Source organism: Drosophila suzukii, chromosome 2L (assembly GCF_043229965.1).
Source record: "Drosophila suzukii chromosome 2L, CBGP_Dsuzu_IsoJpt1.0, whole genome shotgun sequence".
In the NCBI taxonomy this organism is placed as follows: domain Eukaryota; kingdom Metazoa; phylum Arthropoda; class Insecta; order Diptera; family Drosophilidae; genus Drosophila; species Drosophila suzukii.
Genome location: NC_092080.1, coordinates 18,901,389 through 18,922,233, shown reverse-complemented (window position 1 = coordinate 18,922,233; position 20,845 = coordinate 18,901,389). Strand labels below are relative to the sequence as shown.

Sequence of the window (20,845 nt, the reverse complement as noted above, 5' to 3'; positions counted from 1 at the left end):
GGCCTCGTCATTGTAATGCAAAGCCATCATATGTTAATTACTTGGGAAACTGCCTCGAAATGCATTGAACTTTTCTGCAGACGGACGGCGGCAACGTGGCGTATGAGTAACAATAGTTTCCCGGGCACGTGATCAGACGGCCACGAGCCAACTTTCCCAACAACACCATTCCGGCCATAATTACTAGTCCGGCGCAGTTGAAGCTATTAAAAATAAGTCGAGCAACTAGCTGCTCACACATTACGAACTATTAAAGCGATCGATAAAAACCAGGTCGTACGGTCATTACACACGTTGAAAAAACCAAAGAAAATTTAAAAAAATTAAAAAAACGACTAATCATCAAGATATATAAGCTAGTATGTCAGTGTACCCAAATATTATTTTCAAAATAAAAAATGTATTTTTCTACCAGAACCCCAAGATTTTTTTAATATAATTTTAACCTATTCTAAGAACAAAAAAAACCTTTTATAATAACTACCCTATAACAAAAATTCCAGATCATATTTTAAGCTTAAGCTGATTTTAACAAAAATGAATCATAAAAGTAATTGGAGCTGAAACCACATCCAAAAGTGAATTTAATGGATATAATATAAGAGGTATACCAGGGTTAGGCTATACCCCTTTAAAAAATAAAACCCGTTACTGCCCTGCATTGCATTGCTGGGGCTGCACTTCAATTAAGCAATATTATTGGCGTCTCGCATCTTGATTCAAATGGCACTTCCCACTTGAGTGAATGATCAGAGATCCCAACTTTAAGGCGGCCCATCTGAAAAGCCCAGCCCCGGTTCCAGACCCTGATCATCATCATCACCATCATCATCGTAGGCCTGACGTCAAACGTAATGTTTGCGTGAAATTTCTTTGTCACGATCTGAGCTTTGGTGAGTGGAGGCTTTGGGAGAAGGAATGGGGATGGGCCATCTGCACGCACCAGTGGCTAAGACCTCCAGACAAAGAATCCAGATGCCAGGAACCAGAAAAAAAACCAAGATGCAGCTCCATCCACGGACTTTTGTACTCCGTCACCATGTTGTTTCGCTTTTTGCCCCGACGATTGACGCACTTGGTTGTCTTGTCACTTGACTTTTTTAATCTCGCGACTTTATCGTAGCTGACTGGACTGGCTCAAGCTCAGAATCGGATTCGAGTTCGGATTCGGAATCGGAATGGTTCGTCATAAGTATAACTTAATATGGCGCTCAGGTAGCTCCGCTGGCTTCTCTTCCTCTTGTTTGGATTTCAATCATCCTCGCACTCCACAAAAGAATGTTTGCTATAGTTTTTGTTTTACTTGTTCGCCAGACGGAGCAGTCGCTCGCTATTAAATTATAGCTCAATGACTTTCCTGACGTCACAGTATTAAGCTCAGTCAACAAAACGCAAAGACCAGCCAAGCTCCAAAAAAAAGCGTTCCTCATTAACATATTCTCCATGTGGGAGTGTTTGTAGTCGCCGATCTTCATATATATATCTATAAAAATATATGTACGAGAAGAGAGAACTATAGACGCCAGCTTGGCGCCGCTCAAACAATTAAACTGCCCAGCTGGGAAATTGAAAAATGAGTTTAAAATTAGAATCGCTATCTTTAAATCAAGCTGTGAGTGTCATTTTAAAAACGTGGCATTGATTAATATAGAGCAAGACGTGTCTGAAAGGATTTCTCAAGATCAGTCACCCTACCTACCTGTATTTTATTATTTTGCCTTGGGGAATTCGAAATAAATTGATTTGGTAATCAAAATGGGCGAGTCACATTTTGCATTTTGTCTTAACGTCTGCAGAATTTAATTCTTTGGGAGATCAATGAACTGGCCTGATATTTGACTCGCACTTTTCTTTAATTTGGATTACATTTTTCTTGCTTAACTCTATAGAGTGTCCTTGAATTGGTCGGTGCTCAAAGTGTAGTGTGTGTTCGATATGTTTGTAGAATGTTTCATAAGCTTTAAGCGTTTCCCATTGTATTTTCTTGCTTCAGGTTCAGTGTTTGACTTTACTTATGAAAACGCAAAAAAAACGTGTAAGCCACAAGCTAAACCAAGTGTTTAAACAGCTGTAGTCATTGCCTTTCCTACAATATCTAAATATGTCATTTTGCGGTTTACCCCAATTTATAAATATACTGAGGGCATGGGCCAAGTGTGGGGAAAGTACCAAGTAGCCTTTAAGAAAGCGCGAATTTTTTAAAGAATGACATAATGTTGAGTACTATGTGTATGTTTTTTAAGAAATCTTTTGATCTAGAGAAAACTAATACAGAAATTCCAATGATTCATTAAAACTAAAATAATAAACCGAACGAAAGTTCTTCTAAAGAATCTAGGACTGTACAAAACGACAGGAAATGACTGTCATCAAAATGTTTGAAAACTTTCCTCGTTATTCCAAAAGATGCAGTTGCTGATAATCATGAGTATGGCCTGACCGACAAACGTCACGATTTAATAAAGATGAGCTGAATGCTGATAAGAAATGTGTGTATTGGGAATTACAGAGTTATGGAAGATTTTCCCCAAACAATGAAATACGTCACAATGTGGTCGTTTGGTTGAGATGATGAATTCTGCGAACTTGAATTGAAAGCCAGCTTTCTGAGAAACTATATTCAAGTGGTGATTTCATTGCAACCACTCGAAATTTATTGAAATATCCTGACTTGGCAACCATTTGAGTGAGTGCTCATTTCCGAGGCTTAAAATTGTCAGCTTAGTTTATTTGGCCCGGGATTTTGGACTCCTCTAGGGGTTATCAACCTGCTAATTTGAGTATCATTTGTTTTGTGAATGATTTTTCGCAAACTGTTTCTAAAAATAGTGTCTCAACATGTGAATGGCGCGAGCCGCTGATAAAGCTGCAAATGCGATACTCTCCATTGCCGATAATCTGGGGTCGGACCCCAAAGGAAAAATGCCAGCGGCTGAAACAATAGCAGGGGAATCATTTGCTGGAGCAAATAAAATTAGAACCTGACCAACAGGGCAACTGGGAAGCAACAACAAACAAACAAAAGAATAATTATTTATGGGCGTGTAAACAATTTGATTGATTCGAACCAAACGATCCAAAGCGATGAGGAAAACAGAAAACAACGGCTGCCTTGTGTTTTAGCCAGTCGATTGTGCTAAAACTGACAATTAAATCTTTCGCTACAGAACAACAATCTTAAGTAGACTTTCTTCTTATTCACATTATATCATCCCCTTCAATTCAGTTTTTTTCGTTTACTTTTGTAAGACTGCTCGGCACATGATCTTAAAGTATTTATAAATATGAATATATCTCCCATGGAAACGATCTTTAATATAATTTAATATAAAGTGGAATATGGATGTCACGCTAATAATTTTATTAGGCACATGGCTTGTGGATGGTCTTCTTGAAAGTCGGGCTCATTGAACATCCAGTGACCTCCTGGGGGATCATGACTTTGAGGCAATCACGTTTTCTGCATCGTAGAACCTGGCACGTTCTCTCCTTTTTCGGAAACGCTTATTCAAACTGGGTATAAACATGAATCGAAGCCAAGGCAGAACGTTCGATTTCGAGTGCAAAATCAATTTGCGTCAATTGCAAGAGATTAGCCTCGCTCTAGTTTCGCTAAAAAAAAAAGTCGCAAGCTAACAACCACATAAATCAGCACCAGATGATAATAAATACAGCACAAAGACAAAGATCTCCGAGGGGGGCTCTTGGAAATATGTAAGAACTGGACGAGTGAATGGATGGAGGAATGACTCTGCTCCATCTCGTATCGCAAACAAAATGAGTTTACAACCCAAGGAGTACCAAAAATAGCCCGCCAGCATTTTTCAGGGCCACGTCAGTCGGTCAAAATGGGAATCAGGATCTGGGGGAAGTGTGAAATCCGGAGATAAAGTTGTCTTTACCGTTGCATGACGCAAGTTGGCCGGATTGAGCCGTTACGCTGGGTTTATTAATACTCGAATGCACCAAAATAACCCAGGTTGAACTGCGAAACTCTCGCGCTCGAAGCTTGAGTGCATCTGTCCCGGATCGATTAAGCCAAGCAGTTAATTCCACTGAGCTCTGGCTCCTTATCAGGCCCCGCCATCGGAACCATAATTGAGTAATATATTGGCAGACATCGGGAGACATCGCCTCCCGGGCACGTGGCATGCAAATGAGCGGCGAAATGCCTGCGGAATATCATTAGAAAGATTTGGCAACCTTGGGCCGGGAACGGGCCAAAAACAAAAAAAAAAAAGCGGAACAAACCCACTGATAATTAAATCCATGCGAACCCCAATTCAGGGGAAAATTTATTGCTCTTACATTTCCATTGAATTCAAATATTTGTTCACCCACAAATCACTTTTGCTCGCAAATAATTGCAGAGAAAATATTTGCTTAGTTTCAGTGGGATTTATATGGGTATCAGAAAATTACGTGTATATGATGCCGGAAACAATTAGCGGGTTTTCCGTTAAAATAATTGTTCATCGGAAGTGATCCTATGTCAATCTTGAAAAGTTAAAGCAATCCCCAAAAGTATGTGGCATTATTCATCATGTACATAACATGTAAAATAAACATCCTAATGTGTGTAAGACATTTTTAGTTGAAAGGGATACCTAAGAAACATAAACAATAATAAAACATTCAAAATATCTATAGATAAAAAATACAATTGTTTGGATTATCTAGTAATTCCGAATACTTCCCTTATCTTTATATTACAGGTGTACTCACCAAAAAAAAGCAAAGAAACCACAAGCCCAGAATAAAATTCGGCATCATTGCACACGCCTCTAAACTTTATAATAACAATCGCGCACTTTCTGAACTTTCAACGACACCAATTAAAATCAAGTCCCTTAAACCTGAATGGACTTATCACCTTGCTTACACATTGCTTACAATCTGACACATTTATGACTTTGAATACTCGTAAATAGATTAGGGAACGGCGTGATTATGCGATTAGCAATCGTGAACATAAAAATCTAACAGATTGGAAATCAGAGCCAGTTTAACTAATCAGCTGACACAGGTCCGAATATAAATTTGGAAAAACCCAGTCCAAGGCAAATAGCACATTTAAAAAAATTGGAACTACAATGACACTTGGAATTTGGCCAACTGACACGAGTGGAATATTTGAACACCATAATTGTGGGCGGTTGGAAGGCAGATAAAAATTAGCTCATTAGCAAGGCAGTGCTAAGTCAAAGACAATAACAACAAGGGGGTGAAGCGAGTAGGAAGTTCACATAATAATATATTTGCTGCAAACAATTTCCTATTCATATTTACCGAGCTTATCGGCTGTGTAGTTCGGTAGCCAGTTGCGCATAGACAAATAAAATGTGGGATAATTGTTTCTACAGTTGGGGGTGTGAAGGCAACAACATTCAATGTTGATTCACTGCCTCGATTACATCTAAGCACACACAGTAATCGAGGTGAAAGTCCTCCTCCCACTCCCACTGACCCTCAATAGTTGAGAGATATGATAAGGTTGATTGTGGTTTTAACAGCTTAAGGGCGTGTGGCTTCCCTATAAAGCGTTTTAATGACATTAAGCTTTGGTATATATAAAGATGAGAAAACAATATATCTTTCACAGATCAAAAGAAAATTCGGTGTGTTTTATTTCAACTCAAGTCATGTCAGATTTACCTCGAGAGGTTTCACCGCCACCGCCAGCCGTGTACCTAGTGAACTTTGAGAATTACCTAAGACCTAAAAAACCAAACAAATGTCAACCACTTCAGCGTTTCGCAAAGCCAGTTGGTAACACATCAAATCTAAGGAAGAATTTAAAGAGATTAAGGCTTGTCAGATGGTATTTTAAACTCTCAAAACGGTTTAATGAGCTGCCTTTGCCCAGATGTCTGGCATTCCTGCGAGCCCGTAATGACGATGGCCTGTGTAAACGAAAAACGGGATTTGAAATCTACTGCGAAATGGCCAGCATACATGGCTTTCACATTTTTGTGGGCGCCAAAACCTGGCAGCGAATTCTCTGGTGGCTCCTTATTTGCACTGCAGTGATGCTTTCACTTATCGTAGTAATCATGTCACAGTCGATGTCAAAGAAAATGCCCACTATACGATTTATGGACACAATGATGAAGCCCGCGGCGGAAGTTCCGTTTCCAGCAGTCACCATTTGCGGCTTGAGTTCAATTTCCAAGAAAATATTAAATACCAAAGCAATGGAATTGGGTTTGTCAGCGGAAGTGCTTCAGTCTTTTCCATCTATGAACAATTCTGTAATAGAACAGCTAACTATGAGAAATGTAAGTTGGCTAGAACTCCTTGAAGATTTTTCTTCTCCAATTTGTCCACAAATAAAAAGTTGTCAGTGGGATAATCGAGGGAAAGACTGCCTAGAGAAAATGCAGCCCATTTGGACTTTTGACCTACGCCTGTGCTGTAGCTTTAATTACGGTCAGCAACTTTTGAGCTATCATTTGGGACTAAGTTTGGTTTTAAAGTCCAGTGACGAGGACATTGAGAGATCAACGTGGGTTGGTTTAGAGGTTCTTATACATGAATCCCACGAGATACCCAATGAGTTTACACCTAGGTTCCCGGTCCCAAGTGGATCCGAGGCTCACATAATGCTCAGACCCTTTGTCAACATAGTCACTACAAATCTGGAGAGTGCATCGCTTCAGGAAAGAGAATGCTATTTGCCAAAAGAATATCCGTTAATCACTTCTAATAAATACAATCAAATGAACTGTCAAGCAGAAAGCCGCACTGAAAAAATCTTTCAATCATGTTCCTGTGTTCCACCAAAATCTCCTGGGCAAAAAAGTTGGAAAATTTGTGACCTAAAGCAAATTCAGTGCGCATTAAATTCTGGTAAGTGGTATATTACTTACGGAACCATTCTGATCTCACAGTGTTTACAGATAACAATGAGATCATCAAAGGAGAACAAAAGCACTGCGAATGCCTTCCGCCATGTGAATTCAATCGCTATGAATTTCAGGGTGATATAAGACTAATAAAGGGAATGACTAATAATAACACGGAAAACTCAAGGTAGTTTATAGCATACTGAAATGATTTAAATGTTTACTAACAGATAAATGTGTGTTTATCACCTGAAATATGGAACAATACTTAAACATTCTTGAGGAACAACAAAGAGGGCCCTCATAAATAAAATACTAAATATTTAAAAATTAATTCTTTTATTTATTCAATATTTCTTACCCTTAATCAATATTTTAGCTATTTAAATCCGACAAATGAAGTCCGTCTGCGTGTCTACTACGATTCACCATTGGCTGAGGAACTGATTTTAGACGTCTACGAAAACTGGATGACATTTATGGGCAAGTCCACTAATGACCTACAAGGTCATCAAAAATGACATTCATAAAACAACCCAATTTATGGGCAGGAACCTTTGGCGGCATAACCAGTCTATTTATGGGCTGCAGTTTTGTATCGGTCTTTGAGTTGATTTTCTTTACGTGTGTGCGACCCACATGCAACTGGCTTACCAAGCAACAGATACTTTGGCGACAACGAAGGATTCAGAGGGTGGGGCACACCAGAGGTCATTAGGGCGGGCTAATTAGGAGCTGGCCTAATTACCTTAGCTCGAAGTTCCAGTCACAGTTAACCCAGGGAGGTCAGCCTGCAGAGATGGCGTTCAAAAAGCGGCGTATCTTCGATTTGCGACAGGTTCAGGCCCAACAGATGGCCACCACGACCGCCAGTCGGAATCGCAGTGATCACATTCACAATAATCTACAAAACCCCATCCAACCAAAGCATCGCTTTCGCCATATCGGAGAATGGTTCTCCGAGAATATGCGCAACTACTGCCAGACCACCTCCCTCCATGGATTTAGTTACATCACTCGCCAGGACATCAGTCGTAACGAGCGATGGTTCTGGATAGTGGTTGTGATACTGGCCGTCATTACCTCTATTGTCCTGGTCGTGGTGTCCTGGTACTGGAGTCAGGAAACCCCAACGGTGACCGTTATCGAGAGCTCGCACTTTCCCACCTGGAACATTCCCTTTCCAGCGGTCACCATTTGCAATTTTAACAAGATATCTAGGAACAAGGCACTCACCTTATTGGAACAAATGTAAGTACTAATAAAGTCGTTAAATTTTTATAATTTATACGAATATTTCCATATATTTTACAGGCAAGTTCCAGCGGGTGTTAACAGATCCGAGCTCCACAACCTCTTCAATCTAACATTTTTGCCCTTGGACAGCATGATTAGCAACAGTTCGCTGCAGATGTACGATAGGATTTTATCCCTTAATAATCTAACGCTCAACGGACTCACCCAGCAATTATCGCCAGAATGTATCGATATGATCTCCAGATGCATTTGGAAGGGCATCAATACGAGATGTGACAGTCTTTTCCAACGCATCGATACTATGGAGGGGCAGTGCTGCACCTTTAATTACTTTGGCGGTGTTTCGAATAATTTTCCAGAGTAAGATTCAGAAGTTAAATACACTCAGAAAAAAACTGAAACAGATAAACAAAATGTTTTTATTCAAGAACAAATGTTCATGAAATTAAAAGAGTAGCCTCAAGTTTTTTTTAAGGAATGATTGTACCTTTAAATTTTTGTATTGTATTTTCAACTTTACATTGCAGGAAAATCGCATATCAGGTTCCAAAGCGACCATATCGCGTCACAGGCTGCGGGTATCCCACGGGTCTCTCGGTGCTGCTGAATCCCATGATATCTGACTATTTCGGAACCTTTTTCAGTGGCTATGGATTCCGTCTGCTCCTCCACGATGCCTACAACTTTCCGGATGAGAACTCGGAAACAAAAGTCGTCACCACCACGAGGGAGAGTTTTGTGAGGATAAATCCGGAGTCTACCTACGCCACTAACGATATTCGCCGCCTGGATGTGTCTATGAGGAACTGCCTCTTTGGTAGCGAGGGAACTATGCACGGTCTCCGAAGGTACTCCTTCATCAATTGCATGTTTGAGTGTCGGGTCCGGATGACCGTCGAAAACTGCGAATGCATTCCGCCGTATGTTTACAACAACGGCTCCTTCAAAGTTTGCGGAGTGCTGGAAACCAACTGCATGACTCGCAGCAAAAGTGAGTGAGGGAATTCACATTCCATCAATAACATATTATATCATACTGTTTTAGGACTCTTCTCCCATGCTCTGGCTAATTTGAATTTCTCGCTGTCGATTGTACGACAGACGGATGGCTTTCCATGTGGATGTCTCCCGGATTGCCAATCAAATCATTATGTTTCTGAGAGTACTACGGGCCGGCTGGACATGAGCTACTTTGCCAACCGTCCGACATACAGGTACAGGATTAAGATTCAAATAAAAAACTCCTGAAGTGTAGTTTATTATTTTCTATTAATGACTCAATAAGAACTCCTAAGTTCCAATTGCAATTCCTAATTTCTAATATTTCTTACTTAATCACTAACAGCAATGCCTCGGACAATATTCTGCTGCATGTCTTTTTCAGCGATCTTATGAGCACCAGATATCGCACAGACATCTTCCAGAACTGGCTGTCCGCCCTGGGTATGAAAACTAACATTCCATATGATTCCCTAAATTACTACTCATTCTTTGACAGCTTCATTTGGCGGTCTGCTGGGGCTAATTATGGGATTCAGCATAGTGACGGCCTTTGAGTTCCTCTACTTCCTCACATTTAGGCCAGTTTTCAACTACATCAACCGGGACTAGAGCAGCAAATAGAGGGCTAAATCTCTTTGCACACACCATTGCACGGCACTCCACTTGACACGCTTTCATTAGAGCTCTGATTGATGAGCAGTAGTTAGCACTATAAATCGTCTGTACTCAAGCACTCTTCAAACAGAATGGCTCGAGTGGAGAAGTCTCACTATCGGCGCTTGTTCCGTGAGTTTTTGCGCCAGAGTTACATCAATGGCCTGCATCCGTTCCTCTACCATTCACCCGTTCGTTTTGCCAAGTGAGTTGGAAAAGCTATAGAGATGAAAAGCCATAATCAAGTATCGACAGTGTTCTTTTTAAACAGCTTACACAAGTAAAAAGCAATAGAAGTGTTTTCTTTATAGACTTGATATAAATAAACTTCATTAACTAAAATTAATCTGTGCTCTATATATTAAGACCTCTTAGATGTATAATAGTTAACTGAGAACTGTGGTACGGTACAGAGCAGATTAAATGTTCTTAATATCATACTTGTCTTTTTGTTTTTTCGAGCAAAAAAAATCATTAATTTTAAGAAGAAGTTACTCTAAAAATTTTATTTTAGATGAAGCGATTTTGATACGTACTCTCGGTTTTGATTTTCGAGACGAGCTTCTATAAGAACACATCATCTCGATTACAGAATTATAAATTGAAAGCAGCTTGACTCATTTCGATTTCAATTTATTATATTTAAAAAAAACGGTTTTTTTTGAGTGTAAGGATATATTCTTAGTCTACAATATTTTTTCCGATTCCACCAGTAGGTTTTCCAGGTGAAAATTCTTTTAACCAAATATAGTTGATATTAAACTTTACAAAATAGTCCGAAACTTATCCGGATAGGATACCCTCTTACTCCTCAAATAGCTAAGAAATGTCTATTGGCAGAGCTCTCTGGCTGGTTCTACTCACCGTCATCGTAATCTACACCCACATTGTGATCGCTAATCTAATCCGGGAGTACCTGGTGCAACCCACCGAAATCCGCATGTCCCCCGACATGGTGCATGTGGCCAACAGTCCCTTTCCGGCGGTGGGAGTTTGCTCCTCCAACAAAATCAGTAAACGCCTGCTCCAGGATTATGCCGTAAAACTGTGAGTACTTTATTAAAGTGAGTCGCCTAGTCGAAATAGCCCAGGTTCTTGACCTCGGTGGCCATGGCCACAATGGAATCGAGCAGTTCCTCGCTGGCGGGAATGATCTGCGCTGCGGGAAGCCTGAATCCAGTCAAGAACGAGGACGAAGAGGGACGCAGCTCGTAGCAGAAGGACATGCGGACATCCTGGGTTCCGTAGGCCCAGTCCACACTGGCTCCGGCCGCGGGGTAGATGGCATCGTAGATGTTTCCTCCGGTGTACGTGGTTCCATAGCGCTTGTTCACCGCGGCAATGGAGGCGTCGTAGACCTTCTTGAAATCGGCCACATTGTCGGGCAGCTCGTTGGTGTGGCCGTAGGGATAAAGCAGGTACTGGGAGTAGGCGTGCAGGGAGATGTACAGATTGATCTTGCCCTTCAGCGACTTGAGGTACTCCGACAGGGATAGGGTCTCGATCTCGGAGAAGGCAGAGGGTCCGGCATAGGTGTCGGAGCAGGGATTGCTGCTGGCGCCCACCTCGTTCCAGTGGAAGCCCCAGTTCCGGTTGGGATCGGCGCCGAAGCAGTTACCGTAGGGAGTACGGGTCTTGCGCCACAGGCGGTCCGTGGTGTGGGTGTAGACGTAGCCATCGGGATTGGCGTGGGGCAGGACATACCAGGTGTAGTTCTCAGCCAGCTGCTTGACGGACTCCTCCTCGGAGGTCAGCAGTTGGTTGATAATGTAGGTGGCGGCAGCCGGGGCAATCCACTCGCGGGCATGGATACCGGCCTCCAGGAAGATGCCGGGCTTGTTGCTGCCTCCCTTGGTGATCTTCACTCCCAGAATGGAGCGACCCTGGTAGGTCTTTCCACCCTCGATCAAGGTGACCACTCCAGGATTCTGCTGAGCCAGGGACTGGAGCCAGGCGTAGGTGTCGTCGAGTTCGTAGTACTCAGCCCAGTTGTAGGCCCTGGTGGCACGTCCCTTGATGGCCACTTTCTCCTCGACCTCGTCCATCGACTTCTGCAAATCGCTGGTCTTCAGCTCGTACTTGATCTCGGCCTTGCCCAAGATATCCAGAAAGTCGGCCACTTTGTGGGGAGCCACCACGATCTGAACTTCGGCGCCCACAATATGGACTCCGTCGAGGAACAAGATGGAGTCGCTGGATCCTTCCAGATCCTTCAGCACGGCCAGTTGCTTGGCATTCTCCGAGGTTGCCTTGTACATGCGGTAGTTGTCATAGCGAACCCGCTCGGCGCTCACCGAAGCGGTGGCCACGATAGCCAGGAGGGCGAAAAGAAGGCACTTGGTCAGCGACATGGTCGTCGTTGCTTTGAGCCACCAGCGGGTGAAGCACTTCCTTTTATAGGCCACCGATAAGAATGGCCACAATCCACAACCCGAATCTAATTTACGGTCCGCGACTGCCTTTGACAATTGCTCGGGCAGTAAATATCGGAGTAATCTATGCAATCGGTGTGGAACACCTTTATCGCCGTCTCAACGGCTGCGACTGGTAAATCATTATAAATCCCAACATGCTCTTAGTCAATGACGTCGTTAGCTCTTCAGCAAACTGCCATTTCACCAGACAAAAACCCCTTGGCCTTGTCATGAATAGTGTAGCGTTTCTGTCTATATTTATACCCTTGCAGACGGTATTATGATATTAGTCAGAAGTTTGCAACGCAGTGAAGGAGACGTTTCCGACCCCATATATTCTTGATCAGCGACGAGTCGATCTAGCCATGTCCGTCTGTCCGTCCGTTTCTACGCAAACTAGTCTATCCGTGTTAAAGCTATCGGGCTGAAACTTTTCCAAAAGTCTTCTTTCTTTCGCAGGTAGTATATAAGTCGGAACCAGCCGGATCGGACAACTATATCTTATAGCTCCCATAGGAATAGTCGGACAATTTTTTTTTTATTATTATTATTTAATATTTATAATTATTTCTTTGGTGTTTTTTAACATTTTTTAATTAGTTCTGAATTTCAAATTTAATTTTATTAAAATCGGACGACTATATCATATAGATGCTATAGAAACGATCGGAAAATTGGTGGGAAAATAATATGAAACAAATAATAGCTTCGGTGTTTTTAACACAAAACCTCCTGCGCTTAGGAAAAACATTTTTCAATTAGTTCTGAATTTCGCATTTAATTTTGTCAAAATCGGACGACTATATCGTATACATAGCTGCCATAGGAACGATCGGTAAATTGGCAGTAAAAAATTGGTAGGAAAATAATATAAATCAAATTATTACTTTGGTGTTTTTTAACATATAACCTCTTACGCTTGGAAAAACCATTTAATTTTATCAAAATAGGTCGACTATATCATATAGCTGCCATAGCTTCGGTGTTTTTTGACGTATGGGAATATCATTTTTTGTATTTTTAAATGTAATTATTATAACTGCAAGGGTATACAAACTTCGGCTTGCCGAAGTTAACTTGCTTTCTTGTTTTTTTCTTATTTATTCGCACTATTCAGAGGAACGGATCACTATTTTCTTTGGGTAAGTCCCATAGTACCTTATCTTTATATTGAACATAGGAAAAACCTCGTTTTACAGTTACTCACATTTTTCCGTAGGCAATTTTTATTAATCCACCTAATTCCAATCTTATTAAAATACCCATTTTAGAATTACTCATATTAATTTCATTCAAACAGTGATTGTTTTGCAATATCCCACTTATTCATAGTCTTTCTCTTATACTATTTACCTTTTCAGACTTCAAAACTGATAAAATTTAATCAAATATTTTGTTTTTATTGAATATTGACTAAGCGAATTTGTAGCTTTCATCATATCAATACGTTATTTTTGATAATCAAGCAGGGTTGTGTTTGGTTTTGGCCACAATCAATAGATCTCTACCCGTTCGTATCTTATCAAAAGGCACGTCGTAATAGTTCAAAAAAATTCTCTACCTCTCTTTTATTCAATTTTGTAACCCTCGATTTGAGCAGCAGCCTTTATCATTTCCACCAACGAGTCTGTGGTCTCCTGACCCGTGGGTATTATTTGGGAGGCAGGAAGTCTAAAGCCGGTCCAGAAACTATAACCAGAGGGTCGTAGCTCGTAGCAGAAGGAGTACTTAACATTGAGCACCCCGTAAACCCAATCCATGCTGGATCCAGCGGCCGGATAAATAGCATCATAGACATTTCCTCCAGTATACCGAGTTCCGTAGCGCCGTTTCATTGCACCCACGGCCGCGTTGAAGATCTGTTCCAGTTCCTTATGATTTTTTGGCAGTGTGGATGTGTGGCCATAGGGATATAGCAGCAACTGAGAGAAGGAGTGCAGCGAGAGGTACATAAACATGGGTTCCTGCAGAGATGTTAGGTACTGGGAGAGGCTCTCCACCTCGGGTTCGGAAAAGGCTTTGGGACCGGCATATGACTCCGAGCAGGGATCTGAGCTTGCTCCCACCTCGCGCCAGTGGAAGTCCCAATTTCGGTTGGGATCCGTCCCAATACAGTTATTACCCTGCGGACTTCGTGTCTTGCGCCACATGCGATTCTATTCGAAAAAGGAATAGGATTAGACTAAATATAAACAAAAAGTAAAGGATAAAAGTTATAAGATCATTATAGAATTTTATAATTTATTTACTTAAAAAAGTCAAATATGTATTTATATTATAAACTCACCGTTTTATGGGTATAGACATATCCATCTGGATTAGCATGGGGCAATATATACCACACATAAGATCTGGCGAGGTTTATGATCTGCGGTTGCTGGGAGGTGAGCAGTTCGTTGGCGAAGTACGTGGCGGTGGCAGGACCAATCCACTCCCTAGCATGCATTCCAGCCTCCAAGAAGATTGATTGTTTTCCAGCTCTGCCGTTTTGGTGATTAATTTTCAGGCCCAACAGCTCGCGTCCCTCGTAACTCCGACCTGCCACAAAGACACTGACGACATCCGGGTACTTGGCTACCAGATTCTGCATCCAACGTTGCGTATCATTAAGCTCGTGGTATTCCGTCCATGTGTAATCATCACTTCGCCGATTGGCGTCCGCAACAGGCTCTATATCCAGTGATAAACTGTGCTGGGCATTCTCGTCGATGAGTTCCGGAGAGAGATCCAAGTCTTTGAGGAGTTTTAAAAAGGTTTCATCGTAGCTGGGTGACACAAGAAAATCAGTGGGACCAAGATGGAGATTGTTTAAAATTAGTGCATCCTCGCTCTTGGCCTCCAAAGGTCGAAGTCCATGTAGTTGATTCGCCTTCGTTGGGTTCACTCTATAGACCCTGTAGTTATCGAACCTCAGGCGTTCAGCCAAGCAAATAGTAAGAATATAAACCGACAATAGTACCAGTAGAAGCTTCATATTGGACTAGTCCAGGGCTAGTCTTGTTTGGGCCTTTTATACAACACCCGAGTGCAGTGAGGCATACTAATTTCTGATTGTAAAACTCCACGCCCCCAATAGATTCCATCACCAGGGCAACTCCTCTCTGCAGGCGGTGGCCCTAGATGTGGACGATATAGCCGATCGCCTGCTGGTGCTGGCTCAATTCTACCTACACCCCTTCGAAACGGAACGTTGGAATGCCTCGGAGCTGGATCGACTGCACCGGCTGCTCCTTAGTTACTACAACGACAATGAATACTCAGTGCGCGATATACTGAGGGACTTGTCGCCCGGTTGCGGGGAACTGGTGATCAGGGGTATAGTCTTCGGGGCAACCGTCAACACCAGTCGATATTTCCTCAAGCGAGCAACCTCCTCGAATGTGTGTTGCATATTTAACTATAGACGTGCCAGCAATTCCCACCTTGCGTAAGTATATCACAAGGGATTATTTAAACAGGTACTATAACTAATCTTTAAGTTATTTAGGAGTAAGCGAGCTGATGACGATGCCGAAATGAGAGCTTCTCCGAGGGTAGTCTTTGAATCCAATTCCATATTAAACAGCGTTCAGTTTGTACTACAGGATACTCCAAAGGAAGATCTCACGAACACGCTAAACAGCAATAACGCTTTTAATGTGAGTACTGAGTAAAGAAGTACTATAAAGAGTTAGATATTTTGACGGTTGGTCTCATTCAAACTTGGACTATTAACATGCAATTAATTCGTGTGATTAATTCTTAAAAAAAAAAAATTAATTCCAACCTAAAAAGAGTATACTTTAATTATAGTAATTAGAGTAATGGTATACTATCAAACAAAAACCCCTCTTAACATGGTACAAATAGTGACGATCGCATCTTCAACCTGCGTAAATAAATGCAAGTGGCCTAAAATTAATTTAAAATGCATAGCTTTGCAATGGAGTATCGTTTTGCAATGGTCTTGGTACCAATCGACCCGACTTTCGGTAAAGAAAATAAAAGGGTAGGTAAATTTTGTTCGTCCGGTTTCCTAAGCTTAAATCTTATAAATTTACCATTTTCTACCGTCAACTTAATTTCTCCTGATCCAATCGACTTATTAAAGGTCTTAGAGCCGAAAAATTAAAAACCTTTCGATCGGTGTGTTACTTGTTTCTATCGGAGAATCGTAGCAGATTATAAATTTTTGGGCTATTTATAGTAGTTTCCTCGCGGACACTACCGGTGCAATTCGTCACTACATGGACCCCCGTCCACAGTGACAATACTATAAAAACCATTTTTTCTTACTCTTGTAAAACTAACTTTTGACCTTCCTTTCGTATCGTAAGCTCATAATTTTTCCCCAAGAGGACTATGCCACCATTCAATCTACTACTTTGGGAGAATTGCTTGTGGATTATAGCACCATAGTAGAAATTCCAATCCAGCCTATGTTTTTTAGCTCAAGCGATCAGGTCCGCGGAGTTCCACCGCTTATACGACGTTGTTACTATCCTGACGAAGGAAGTCGATTGTTAAACCAGTAAGTCATAAATCACTTACCCCAAATATAATGACTAGCTGCTTTTTATAGATCGTACTACTCCCTGGACGAGTGCCTTCTGGTATGCCGCATGAGAAGCATGTTCGATCATTGCGGCTGTGTCTCACCTCCCATGGCGGCCAGTCCTTTGGGTCTCCCCTATTGCATGCTACCCGATCTTCCCTGCCTGATGAAGTGGAAAAGGATTTGGTATGGCCACAGCGAGTTCGCCCACCTGCAGAATGAGGATGAGAAGTTGGCCCAACGGCAATGCGAGCAGTGCCTGCCGAGTTGTAACGGGGTTACCTTGGACATCGCTACCAATTGGGCTCCCTTAAGAAGCAGTTTTAATGGAACTGGATACCTAAACGGTATACTGTAAGTAATGTGCAGTGTTTTCTTGATTAAAAAATATAAATATAATTATTTTAATTTCAGAAAGGGATTGACCAACGAACGCCCATTGTCCATAATAAAGCTTTTCTTTAAACTGCGTTTTGCACAGGCCACCAGGTCCCAACTGGTAAGCACTTGGGTTGTTCTGCTGAGTAAGTTACTTTGTAAATTGGAAAAATTCTCTTATATTTTCAAACTTGTAACCCCTCAGATCGTTTTGGAGGCATCCTATCGCTTATGTACGGCTTCAGCATAGTCAGTTACATCGAGATTCTATACTATCTTACGGGAAAAGGATTTGTCTACATTTACAGATCACTTTCAGATACAAAGCAAATGAATCCCAACTACACTAGCTCCCTTTACTGGCATGAGCTTAAGGCAAAGGGTGTTAAGAGCCTGCCACGAGAAGAAAACCCTCTAAAATAATCTCACCTCTCATATATTCTGAGCATAATACACTGTATATATAATTCGGTCCGTGTACGCTCACAAATGATCAACAATAGAAGAACTTATATCAAAAACCGTATATAATGCAAGCAATACAACGCCGATTATCGACCCTCTCCAGGTCCACATCCCACTAGTAGTCGTCGCCTCGGGATACGATTTCTTTGCAAGTGGGTCGCAGCATGATGGTGTGTTCGTATTGAGCCGTGTAGCAGCCCTTGATGTCGCACAGCGGCGGGTAGGCCTCCACAATGCCCTTGTCGCACAGATCCTTAAGAGCCATCTGATACTTAGTGGCACCGGCGCGGTCCAGCCAGCGCTTGCAGAAGGCCAGGGTGCCAAAGTTTTTGTTGATGGTGCCAAGTAGCTGCTTGGATGACTGCAGGCGCAATGGCACAAATGGCAGCTCAAAGTTCTTCATGTAGTGAGAGCAGTCCATGTCGTCATGAACCAAGCCGCGACCGGTCGAGCCGAAAGTCTCGATGGCGTAGAACTCATCTTCCTCCATACGGGTGGACTCGCCGCCCTTTACAATCGGCACCGTTTTTCCAGCATGAATGCCTGAAAATATAGTTAGAAAGTTAGTCCAACTCCCAAGTTACCGTCTAAACTATAGCACAAATATTATTAGCTCAAGATTGAGAACTGGACATACAAAGTATTTGTGCTACTGCTCAGAATAATTATAGCAAATATTATTTTGAAGGCTTACGGTACGGGCTGATAGAGTGTCCGTTTAAGTTGCGAATGGCCTTGATGGGATATGTCTTGCCGTCCAGCTCGATCTCGTACGACTCCATAACCTCCTGAATGGCAGCGCCAATGTCGCATAGACGAACATCGATGCCCGCCTCCTTGATGCCCGTGTTAGTGGCCTCCTTGACGGCCTGCAACAACTTGTCGTACTTGTTGTTAAAGGTCAGCGTGAAGGCGCAGTCAATGATGCGTCCCTTGATGTGGGTGCCAAAGTCAATCTTGCACACATCGTCGTACTGCAGCACGGTGGTGTCCCCGGCGTTGGGCGTGTAGTGGGCGGCACAGTGGTTTAGAGAGCAGCCAGTGGGGAAGGCTAGTCCAGCCTCGAGGCCATTCTCGCCGATCAGACGACGGGCGGTGTTCTCCAGCTCCTCGCAGATCTGAATCATGGTCATGCCGGGCTTAATATAGCGCTGCATGTACTGGCGCGTCTGGCGATGGGCCTCGGCCGCCTGGCGCAGCTCCTGGTAGATGTCAGTGTTCATGCGATCAAGGGCGCGCTTCTCCTCTGACGTGAAGCGGTCCTTGGCGGTGCGGTCGTCCGACAGATCCTTGGGCGTGGGGTGCTCCACGATCTCACCCTCGGGGAAGTTTCCATCCGGGTAGAGTTTGGCAATGGGTATGGTCGGCGGATCTGTCTGACCGTTCTTCTTGCCCTTGTTGTTCTTCTTCTTGGCCGGCTGAGCGGCAGCCGGTGTCGCCGGCTTGGCATCGCCGTTTGTGGTCGGCTCTTCGTCGCCGCCTTCTCCGGTGGCCTTTTTGGCTGCCGCCTCTGTGGGTGAGTGGGTGGTTAAGTGGGTTTGCGGGTGGGTGGTTGTGGCAGAGAGGTTCGTGCCGTTGCAATTACCGCAGTGCATTGCTCGCATGAGGTCACTCACCTTGGCGAAGTTTCTTGTTGTTCGGCTTGGGCTTCTTTTGTTTCTTGGCCTCCTCGCCGATCTCGGGCGTGGCGGCCTCCACATTCAGGGCCTCGGTTGCGGACATTTCGGAGTGAGTTGTGAGTGAGTTAAACGATTAAATAAACGAAAATCTAGCGCGCACTCTTGCCTGGCGATGGCGATGCGGAGAAAAGAACAAAAACACGAGGTTGGCCAGTGTTAGACAACGAGCGGTGGACTATCGAAACCAAAGGGATATTCACTTCTAGAGGCGGTCCTTAATATTTATATTATGCTAATTAATTTGCTTAAATAAATCCGCCTGCCTGACTAGAAATATTTATGGAACATTTACCACTTGTATCAGGGATAAATTTTAAGAGTTAAAGCTCCGAGACATTTTAAGGTTTGCTATGGTTTCTAAGTTAGAAAAATTTTAAAATACAAATTTTTGAGAAAAACAAAACTTATGTTTTTATATTTGTCAGTTTGTTTATTAAAGCGTAAAAGCCACCTTAGAAAATATTTTACAAATATTTTTTGAGTTCTTTCAAAGTGTTTCGCAGGTCGAGTGCTAAAAGCTAAGTCGTGACTTTAAAAACGTATTTGAAAAATTAAAAAACGATGAGTTATAAAACGAGCAAAGGAATTTACATATATGTCTTTATTTTTGATATTTCTTTTTTTTTTCTTTTTAAATGCCGATATTATGCATGACAGTTAAGCGATATTTAGTGACATCCAATTGGGTTCGTGCCAGAACCAGTGTTGTGAAACACGAAACAAGTGCCACTGCAGCCCTAGTTGATTTTGTTTATAGTCGCTCCTGGTGCCTCCAAATCCCACTCAAATGGACGAAATCCTGTTTCCCACGCAGCAGAAGAGCAACTCACTGAGCGACGGCGATGATGTCGATCTAAAGTTCTTCCAAACCGGCATCGGCGAGCGGAAGGACAGCGAAACCTCGGATCCGGGAAACGATGCGGATCGCGATGGCAAAGACGTGGATGGGGACAACAAAAACACGGACGGAGATGGGGACTCCGGCGAGCCGGCACACAAGAAGCTCAAGACCAAAAAGGAACTGGAGGAGGAGGAGCGGGAACGAATGCAGTGAGTGGGTTAGAAGGCTATCCCTTTCCAAATCCTCTAAAAAGAAACTCTTAATCTCCTTCAGGGTTCTTGTATCCAACTTCACGGAGGAGCAGCTCGATCGCTACGAGATGTATCGCCGCTCAGCCTTTCCGAAGGCGGCCGTCAAGCGTCTGATGCAGACCATCACCGGCTGTTCCGTGTCCCAGAACGTCGTGATCGCCATGTCCGGCATTGCCAAGGTTTTCGTGGGCGAGGTAGTGGAGGAGGCTCTCGATGTGATGGAGGCCCAAGGGGAATCCGGTGCCTTGCAACCCAAGTTCATCCGCGAGGCAGTGCGCCGGCTGAGGACCAAGGATCGAATGCCTATTGGCCGCTACCAGCAGCCCTATTTCAGACTGAACTAGCGAGTCGGGAAACCTAGAAATGTAGTTTTTAAACTTTTAGTCAATATAAAAAATATGATAAACACTTCCTCAAATTTCATTGATTTTTTCCCCAGTTGCTGGTTTCTATCTATTTTCCAATATTTCGAGATAGAACTCTATAACTAATTTTACACCGTATGAAATAGTTAACGGCGTCATA

The 20,845-nt window shown here is 42.8% G+C and overlaps 7 protein-coding genes across 8 annotated transcripts; 4 read left to right on the top strand and 3 right to left on the bottom strand.

Annotated features, from left to right (window-relative positions):
* The first annotated feature begins 4,731 nt into the window (after positions 1-4,731).
* Positions 4,732-7,563, top strand: ppk11 (pickpocket 11). The gene is made up of 4 exons (XM_070997627.1): positions 4,732-6,849; positions 6,900-7,032; positions 7,225-7,328; positions 7,397-7,563. Exons 1-4 carry the CDS (start codon positions 5,577-5,579, stop codon positions 7,561-7,563), a joined length of 1,677 nt encoding a protein of 558 aa, XP_070853728.1. The 5' UTR covers positions 4,732-5,576.
* Positions 7,564-7,644: 81 nt separating this feature from the next.
* On the top strand, positions 7,645-9,734 carry ppk16 (pickpocket 16). The gene is made up of 6 exons (XM_017079272.4): positions 7,645-8,096; positions 8,160-8,462; positions 8,630-9,093; positions 9,148-9,316; positions 9,448-9,545; positions 9,601-9,734. Exons 1-6 carry the CDS (start codon positions 7,645-7,647, stop codon positions 9,711-9,713), a joined length of 1,599 nt encoding a protein of 532 aa, XP_016934761.3. The 3' UTR covers positions 9,714-9,734.
* Positions 9,735-9,842: 108 nt separating this feature from the next.
* ppk18 (pickpocket 18) lies at positions 9,843-17,810 on the top strand. Of its 2 annotated transcripts, XM_017089584.4 has the most exons (8): positions 9,843-9,963; positions 10,599-10,805; positions 15,249-15,599; positions 15,660-15,810; positions 16,489-16,682; positions 16,734-17,060; positions 17,121-17,230; positions 17,290-17,810. In XM_017089584.4, exons 1-8 carry the CDS (start codon positions 9,851-9,853, stop codon positions 17,505-17,507), a joined length of 1,671 nt encoding a protein of 556 aa, XP_016945073.4. In that variant the 5' UTR covers positions 9,843-9,850; the 3' UTR covers positions 17,508-17,810. The 2 variants fall into 2 exon arrangements, with proteins under 2 accessions (XP_016945073.4, XP_065719510.2); XM_065863438.2 differs by lacking the exons at positions 9,843-9,963; positions 10,599-10,805 and having other exon boundaries at positions 15,461-15,599; positions 15,652-15,810.
* On the bottom strand, positions 10,791-12,137 carry LOC108021070 (zinc carboxypeptidase A 1). Its single transcript, XM_017089582.4, has one exon. The coding sequence runs from the start codon at positions 12,107-12,109 to the stop codon at positions 10,832-10,834; it is 1,278 nt and encodes a 425-aa protein (XP_016945071.3). The 5' UTR covers positions 12,110-12,137; the 3' UTR covers positions 10,791-10,831.
* Positions 13,473-15,161, bottom strand: LOC108021071 (zinc carboxypeptidase). The gene is made up of 2 exons (XM_017089583.4): positions 14,460-15,161; positions 13,473-14,328 (listed from the first exon to the last, which is right to left on the bottom strand). Exons 1-2 carry the CDS (start codon positions 15,144-15,146, stop codon positions 13,741-13,743), a joined length of 1,275 nt encoding a protein of 424 aa, XP_016945072.3. The 5' UTR covers positions 15,147-15,161; the 3' UTR covers positions 13,473-13,740.
* und (methionyl aminopeptidase und) lies at positions 17,505-19,379 on the bottom strand. Its single transcript, XM_017089581.4, has 3 exons — positions 19,166-19,379; positions 18,244-19,059; positions 17,505-18,092 (listed from the first exon to the last, which is right to left on the bottom strand). The coding sequence occupies exons 1-3, from the start codon at positions 19,269-19,271 to the stop codon at positions 17,665-17,667; spliced, it is 1,350 nt and encodes a 449-aa protein (XP_016945070.1). The 5' UTR covers positions 19,272-19,379; the 3' UTR covers positions 17,505-17,664.
* Positions 19,380-19,944: 565 nt separating this feature from the next.
* Taf11 (TATA-box binding protein associated factor 11) lies at positions 19,945-20,730 on the top strand. Its single transcript, XM_017073192.4, has 2 exons — positions 19,945-20,278; positions 20,343-20,730. Exons 1-2 carry the CDS (start codon positions 20,016-20,018, stop codon positions 20,662-20,664), a joined length of 585 nt encoding a protein of 194 aa, XP_016928681.3. The 5' UTR covers positions 19,945-20,015; the 3' UTR covers positions 20,665-20,730.
* The last annotated feature ends 115 nt before the right edge of the window (positions 20,731-20,845 follow it).

What these genes read in the sequence shown, in the direction of transcription:
- ppk16 (XM_017079272.4), top strand. Translation starts at nt 7,645, where the DNA reads ATGGCGTTCAAAAAGCGGCGTATCTTCGATTTGCGACAGGTTCAGGCC. An exon ending in CTCACCTTATTGGAACAAAT is followed by an intron (nt 8,097 to 8,159) that starts GTAAGTACTAAT and finishes TATATTTTACAG; the next exon opens with GCAAGTTCCAGCGGGTGTTA. An exon ending in GCCAACCGTCCGACATACAG is followed by an intron (nt 9,317 to 9,447) that starts GTACAGGATTAA and finishes AATCACTAACAG; the next exon opens with CAATGCCTCGGACAATATTC.
- ppk11 (XM_070997627.1), top strand. Translation starts at nt 5,577, where the DNA reads ATGAGAAAACAATATATCTTTCACAGATCAAAAGAAAATTCGGTGTGT. An exon ending in AATAACACGGAAAACTCAAG is followed by an intron (nt 7,033 to 7,224) that starts GTAGTTTATAGC and finishes TCAATATTTTAG; the next exon opens with CTATTTAAATCCGACAAATG. An exon ending in AAACTGGATGACATTTATGG is followed by an intron (nt 7,329 to 7,396) that starts GCAAGTCCACTA and finishes ATTTATGGGCAG; the next exon opens with GAACCTTTGGCGGCATAACC.
- LOC108021070 (XM_017089582.4), bottom strand. Translation starts at nt 12,109, where the DNA reads ATGTCGCTGACCAAGTGCCTTCTTTTCGCCCTCCTGGCTATCGTGGCC.
- LOC108021071 (XM_017089583.4), bottom strand. Translation starts at nt 15,146, where the DNA reads ATGAAGCTTCTACTGGTACTATTGTCGGTTTATATTCTTACTATTTGC. An exon ending in ATGTCTATACCCATAAAACG is followed by an intron (nt 14,329 to 14,459) that starts GTGAGTTTATAA and finishes TTTTTCGAATAG; the next exon opens with AATCGCATGTGGCGCAAGAC.
- ppk18 (XM_017089584.4), top strand. Translation starts at nt 9,851, where the DNA reads ATGGCTCGAGTGGAGAAGTCTCACTATCGGCGCTTGTTCCGTGAGTTT. An exon ending in CAGGATTATGCCGTAAAACT is followed by an intron (nt 10,806 to 15,248) that starts GTGAGTACTTTA and finishes CGCCCCCAATAG; the next exon opens with ATTCCATCACCAGGGCAACT. An exon ending in GGATACCTAAACGGTATACT is followed by an intron (nt 17,061 to 17,120) that starts GTAAGTAATGTG and finishes TTTTAATTTCAG; the next exon opens with AAAGGGATTGACCAACGAAC.
- und (XM_017089581.4), bottom strand. Translation starts at nt 19,271, where the DNA reads ATGTCCGCAACCGAGGCCCTGAATGTGGAGGCCGCCACGCCCGAGATC. An exon ending in CAACAAGAAACTTCGCCAAG is followed by an intron (nt 19,060 to 19,165) that starts GTGAGTGACCTC and finishes ACTCACCCACAG; the next exon opens with AGGCGGCAGCCAAAAAGGCC. An exon ending in ACACTCTATCAGCCCGTACC is followed by an intron (nt 18,093 to 18,243) that starts GTAAGCCTTCAA and finishes CTATATTTTCAG; the next exon opens with GCATTCATGCTGGAAAAACG.
- Taf11 (XM_017073192.4), top strand. Translation starts at nt 20,016, where the DNA reads ATGGACGAAATCCTGTTTCCCACGCAGCAGAAGAGCAACTCACTGAGC. An exon ending in GAGGAGCGGGAACGAATGCA is followed by an intron (nt 20,279 to 20,342) that starts GTGAGTGGGTTA and finishes AATCTCCTTCAG; the next exon opens with GGTTCTTGTATCCAACTTCA.